The 6,727-nt window shown below is 36.8% G+C and overlaps 1 protein-coding gene across 2 annotated transcripts; it reads left to right on the forward strand.

Annotated features, from left to right (window-relative positions):
• Positions 1-461: 461 nt before the first annotated feature.
• On the forward strand, positions 462-2,236 carry LOC144600069 (thymosin beta-11-like). Of its 2 annotated transcripts, none has more exons than XM_078411441.1 (3): positions 462-679; positions 1,491-1,595; positions 1,871-2,236. In XM_078411441.1, exons 2-3 carry the CDS (start codon positions 1,496-1,498, stop codon positions 1,906-1,908), a joined length of 138 nt encoding a protein of 45 aa, XP_078267567.1. In that variant the 5' UTR covers positions 462-679; positions 1,491-1,495; the 3' UTR covers positions 1,909-2,236. The 2 variants fall into 2 exon arrangements, with proteins under 2 accessions (XP_078267567.1, XP_078267566.1); XM_078411440.1 differs by having other exon boundaries at positions 481-679; positions 1,488-1,595.
• Positions 2,237-6,727: the final 4,491 nt, after the last annotated feature.

The following is a 6,727-nucleotide window of genomic DNA, read 5'->3' on the forward strand; positions in this document are numbered from 1 at the left end:
TTTATTTTGTACATTAAATTACTCGTATCTTCTGCTGGAGGAGGGCGATTGAAGGGCTGGGCAATTAGAAATGTTGTCTTGACAACAACCAGTAGTACTTTGGATTTTGAAGTGACATCGAGGCGGTTATTTTGTTTTAAATGTTCTGCAATTGTTATCTTATCCTTCACAAGAAGGCGCCGATGTAAATAAATGTATTTGGAGCACGTTTGGTGGACGTTGCAACCAAAGTAACGGGCGAATCTGTCTAGCCGACAGGTTTAAATTTCTGCTTTGATGTGTACTTGGTATTATTTAGAGTTTAGTATCAATGTTTTGGATTTTGAGTTGGTGTAAAATATCGCTAGGTAACGATACCATTTTCTCTATCATGTTCTTTCTATCAATTATCCATTCTCTTCTCCAGTACTACTCGCCAATATAATAATTCGTTAGCGACCTGACACGGGAGAAATGGCTTCTCCAAACCAAGCCTTTGCATCAGTTTTCCACTGATGCCATTACCAATTTCCAGGAACACTGCAATGCTATTGCTGCACAGATTACTTCCGGAAGGCGGTCCCAGTTGTGTCAGATATTTATGCTAATCACGCGGAGCTCTGCGCTTTTTAATCCACGCCCAGGCAGTGCAGATAGAGAATAGTATCTGAAGCTTTCGTGGAGCAGGACAAAGATAACGGTGAGTACTACTCTTAGAGTCTATTTTAATCATGTTTCTGCTATTAACATTGAGATATTAAAGCATCACACATTTCTTGAATTCGCCTGCATTTGGATTTAAGATCCGTTGATGATCTCAATTCTGTCACTTTTGAGGAGAAGCTACGACCTTAATTAACACGATTAATTAATAAATGAAGCAAAATGTTAGTTTATTTAGATAAAAGTGTGCATCAATCTCCTTCACAGCGAAATTTACAAAGGTTTATAATTTAAAAGGATTAGATATTTCCGAAAATTGCGATCCTCCCAAAGAACCTGTTTATTTTCAAATGCGGCGTATTTAATGTCTTCCATAACACAGAATTTGCTATTAAATAGGGTAAGTACAATTCAACTGACTTTTTATTTGTAAATTATACCAAAAATCCTAGTCTGAATTAATGCCCTTCCATAGGGCGGCTCCCTTTGACAACAATGCTAAACAGAGGAATGTAGGATTAGTGAGATCTGAGTACTATCTTTGAAAGGAAAACATCTGCAGACCCACATACTCGGATTGTTGGAAGACTATGTGACTATATACGTTTTCACGTAATGCATTTGTAATTTTCTCTATACGTATGATTTAATAGGATATTCGTTTTATTTGTGAAACTTCTGGTTGACCATATTCCAAACAAACAGAAAATATTTGAACTATTATTCCAGAATTTAAATGTATTTCAGCTACTCCCTGCTTTCCGCTGGGTTCTTTGTATTCGCAGTAAGAGACTTAAATGCCGCATTGCACTGGACAAGATTTTGATTGTGATTTTATTTTGCAGTAGACGCCATGTCAGACAAACCAAATCTTTGTGAAATCATACAATTTGATAAGAAAAAACTGAAGAAGATAGAAACCAAAGAAAAAAACCCTTTACCAACAAAAGAGAGTAAGTGTACCAAAGCTCCAGACAACCCTCAGACTGCTGACCACACCTGTACATACAATTTAAAGCATCGTTAGAAATTGTTATCAGATTGACATGAAATCATGTTGGCTTGGCATAATTCTTCTGTGCTCTGCAAAGTACTTTGCCTGGAATATTTATGAGTAGTAAAACATGATTAAATATAATTTATCTTGATTTGGAGAAAAACTAGCTTTGGTACTTGAAATTGGATTACATGTTTTTTTTTAAAAGGTTGGTTTCGTTTTATGTTTCAGCTATTGAAGAGGAAAAGAGACAAGAATCAGCTTCATGAATGTGAAATGGGGGAGATGCAACTTTTAATGTTTTTGTTTTTAAGTTGACTGGTTTTAGTTTCAAAACCCTGACAGCTATTTGAGTCACGGATGGGACTCTGTTGGAGTATCCACTACAATCTCAAGACAGGGACTACTTCCTGTAATGCACCAAGGGACCAAATTATTAATATAATGGTGATTGGATCATATGGTCTTAGGAAATAATGTATTTGTGCACTAAATATGTGAAGTCAGTTTTATTTTATTTGTGTATTCAAATTCATCTGTTTATTGACTCTTCTATGCTTAACATGTTACAAAGCAAATAAAGACCAATGAAATAAGTACATGTGTGCAATAGTTTAGACTTTGTTTCTTGTCCTTCCTCGTGTTCTCCTCTTCCCAACCCCCCAACCCTCACCAACTCCACTATCAACAAAATATTGCTTTCAGAATGTTGGCAAAATTCATTTGTTTTCAGTTAAAAAAAATCTGATTGTTATGCTGCATCTGTAACATGTTCACTCATCCCTGAAATAGTAATTGAATGAACATTGTAGATGTTTTCCTGCAAACATTTTCAGCATCTTGCATTAGAACTGTCTGTTGATGATATGGTAACAGTCAAATTACTAACAAAGCGGTTATGAAATCCTATTTGCAATTAAGTTTAATTTTTCCACAAATCTATAATAAAAAATAATGCATAATCATCAGCATTTGTAATAATTCTCAGAAGAATTGAACAGCCTTTCCAAGATCCTGGAGAATTTATTATTATTTGTCAGTGTATACCCATAATTATGAAATATATTTACTTTTTTAGGATTCCTATTGTCCAATATGAAACATAAATTACTCTAGTTTCATAGACGTTGACATGTGTATCCCTGGTGAATTATCTAATCAAAATTGAATGTGGCAGCCAACCAAGGACATTTTAGCAGTAAGTGTGATTATTATAAATATCTAATTTTTGTTATTTATACAAGATTTTCATTTACTTTTCCAGAAAATTATGAAAAAATGAATGCTCTCTATTGAAATTATACTTTTCCAATTAACCATTTTGTAAAATTGAAAGATTACAATAAATAGAAGTTGCATCAATAGAAATTTTTCATTTGATATTTTGTTCCAGATAAATTTTGTTGATAATTAGAGTAACCATTATGTACAAGTTGACAAGGAATGATCTCTTAGCAACCATCTGCTAGTCAATTCTTGACTTTTTTTTTCTCCCTCTCTGAAGATCAACTTCAAATCACATACCAAAGACAAAGTTTTATGAGTACAGGTTTGCACCTGGCTTTCATATTGAAATGACACAGATGCAATTTTACAGTCTATTATGTGATTATCCTATCGGGTATACAGCTGTAATGACATTTCTATGATTCTGAATGGTCTGTAAATAAATCAGCGTTGCATGATACTGGGTGGATACAGAAGTATCATATTGTGTGTAAGAAGGAATTGCAGATGCTGGTTTAAACCAGAGATAGACATAAAATGCTGGAGTAACTCAGCAGGGCAGGCAGTATCTGGAGAAGGAATGGGTTAGGTTTCGGGCCAAGACTGGTCTGAAGAAGAATCTCGACCCGAAATGTCACTCATTCCTTCTCTCCAGATACTGCCTGTCCCGCTGAGTTATTCATCATTTATGTGTAGGAAAATAACTGCAGATGCCCTCCGTAACTCCCTGGTTACCGTTCCCTCCACCTGTCCCTTTACCTCCCCCCTGAACTCCATCCAAGAACCCAAACAGTCTTTCCAGGTGAGGCAGAGGTTCACCTGCACCTCCTCCAACCTCATCTATCCGCTGTTCCAAATGTCAACTTCTCTACATCGGCGAGGCCATTCGCAGGTTCAGCAATCGTTTCGCTCAACACCTTCGCTCAATCCACCTTAACCAACCTGATCTCCCAGTGGCTCAGCACTTCAACTACCCCTCCCACTTCCAGTCTGACCTTTCTGCCATGGGCCTCCTCCAGTGTCATAGTGAGGCCCACCGCAAATTGGAGGAACAGCATCTCATATATCGCTTGGGCAGCTTACACCCCAGCGGTATGAACATTGACTTTTCTACCTTTAGATAGCTCCTCTGTCCCTCTCTTCCCCTCCCCCTTCCCAGTTCTCCCACTGTCTTCCTGTCTCCAACTACATCCTTTCTTTGTCCCGCCCCCCTGACATCAGTCTGAAGAAGGGTCTCGACCCGAAACGTCACCCATTCCTTCTCTCCAGAGATGCTGCCTGACCTGCTGAGTTAATCCAGCATTTTGTGATACTCATCATATATTGTTGCCATCCTATGAAAGAGATAGAAATCTCTCTCCAGCTTGATATGGAAATTTAGGTGCCATGTAATGGTAAGTTTGAGCTGCTATTATCTCTCCCCAGTCGACAAATATCTAGATGTATTCACAAACATTAGTTTAAAGACTCCTGCTGCTGCAGTCTGTGAATGTTATGCTAGCTTGTATCATCCCTATCAGAAAGGAATTGAAAAATGTGTGGAGACAGGGGAGAGATGATAGCATTTGGAAATATATATATAATAAAATATTTTTTATGTATATAATTTAGATTGCATAGTTTTAATCCATTACTTGTTTAGATACAAATTTGATTCATTCCATTCAGTTATTTATATTCCATATTTTAGCTTACAAATTCACAATGGAACATGTTCCTTTTCAACACTAGCTGCAATTTCACAAAAAATAACAAAGATGCCACTGACTGAAACCTACAGTACCAATTTTGTTTTGCATTTTAAAATGGCTCTTCTATTTTGTTACAGTAAAGTACTTGTGTCTAATGACGAAAATAAATATAAATATAAGCTTTCAGAATAAAAGTGAAATAAAGTTCACTCAACCAAGAAAAATGATTTGAGCTCTGAATCTACATCTGCATTTCTATACAATTTGAAGACATTTACAACTATTTGAAATATTACTGAAATGTTTTGCATAATTTTACTGATATGAAACATTAGCCACAGGGTGTATCAGAAATTCTCTTTCTTCATAAGGAACAAAATTACTTACGACAAAAAAAATCTTAAGTCAATAAACATATCTAATATTTTAAATGTTGTGCCTCACATACATTATGTGAATAGAAAAGATCCCGATTTAGACAATGTGAGTCAGCGAACAGATGGGCAATTGATTTTGAAACACTGAGCTTGGAACAGCTGGTACCACAGTGGAACAGACGAGGCAATAGTTGTCTTTGTTGAAGAATACAGGCGTATTTGTGAATAAGACTGACATAATACCAACTTTTAACTACTCTGTTCCTGGGAATGAATAATACACATTTGAATTCTCCTTCACATTAAAGAAAAAAGCTATTCATTTTAACCCCTTTTCTCTCCCCCCTCCCCCACCTCCCCTCAAAATGTTATTGGTTAGCTTTTATGATTTAGATAGATTCACTAATGGCCAGAGAATATCTGTAGATTGGACAATGATCTATTTCCGTGCTGTGCATTGTGTGCTTTCTGTTGCATTGTGTCTGGAAAAGGCAGTCAGCTGACGGCATCGATGTCTGCACCAAGCAGACAGCATGTTTAGCTATTCCAGGCATAATTAACAATGCTAAAATGGTTCCCAGGCAGAAGAATCATTTTTAGCAATAGAAGGCACATTGGCATTGGAAATACCGTTAGTTGCAAAGATGACTACGTTTTTTTTTTGTACATTCGATCTACATGACCAAGTCGAATAAAGGTCTTCCTTCTGTTACAATTCTTTTAGATCTTTAACACCTTGCTATAGTATCCTATTATTGTTACAGCAGGTGCTCTATTATTTGTGACTTTAGATTATGCACTTTCGTTCATAATCTTAATGGTCAATGTACATTGCCAGATCTGCTTAATCCTTGTGAAGTTCAATTGGACCCCCCTTTGCTCAGCAAAATTTGATCCAGAATCATCCTTGAATGCAAAAACCCCAGGTTCATCTCCTTTACTGCCAATAACCTTTCTATCCTGCCCTCAAACCACACTTTGTACTAATACCAGGACATCATTGTCTTCATTGTCATTAAGAGGGGGATCACAAGGTGAGTCATTTACAACACAATATCCAGCCTCTGATCTGCTCTTGCACCCACAATATTTTTGTGTTGGTCTAGTTGAGTTAATGGTCAATGGTGACCCCCGAGATGTTGAAGCTGAGGGATTTGGCCATGATAATGCTATTGAATAGAAATGGTATATGTTTAGACCCTCACTTATTGGAGACAGTTATTGCCTAGCACCTATGAATCATGAATATTACTTGCCACTATGACTGAATTATGTTTAGATCTCTTATTTGCAGAATGAAGTGCTTTATTTTCTGAATTGTGAATTGGATTGTGGAATTTTGTGCATTCATTGGCTGTTGCATTTTCTACATTCGAGAGTCATGAAAATTTTCATATGCAACGGGATCGGAACAATGACATTCTTACTTGCTGCAACTTTATAGGCATATTAAAAGCAGGAACACAACAAATAAATGCACAACAAATTATTGATTATACAGCGTAATCAGACCATAAAGTTTCAAGCCGAAATAAGTAATCCAACCTTATCTAAAGTCCACATAGTAGTTCAGCAGTGAGATAGGGTTGTAGTTGGGATAGTACTGGGTAGTTCAAGAGTTCTGGAATCTGGAGGAGATGGTTCTCAGGCTTCTGTACTTTCTTCCCAATGGTAGATGGCACATAATGGATCAGGCAATGTCCATGATTTTCTGCAGCCTCCTTCATTGTTGGGTGTTTCAATTACCGAACCTGGCCGTGATGCAACCTCTCAGTTTTCTCTCAACACACATA

The sequence above is a fragment of the Rhinoraja longicauda genome, chromosome 14 (genome assembly GCF_053455715.1).
Source record: "Rhinoraja longicauda isolate Sanriku21f chromosome 14, sRhiLon1.1, whole genome shotgun sequence".
NCBI lineage: Eukaryota > Metazoa > Chordata > Chondrichthyes > Rajiformes > Arhynchobatidae > Rhinoraja > Rhinoraja longicauda.

Coding starts and splice junctions, on each gene's coding strand:
- LOC144600069 (XM_078411441.1), top strand. CDS start 1,496: ATGTCAGACAAACCAAATCTTTGTGAAATCATACAATTTGATAAGAAA. Junction 1,596..1,870: donor CCCTTTACCAACAAAAGAGA/GTAAGTGTACCA, acceptor TTTATGTTTCAG/CTATTGAAGAGGAAAAGAGA.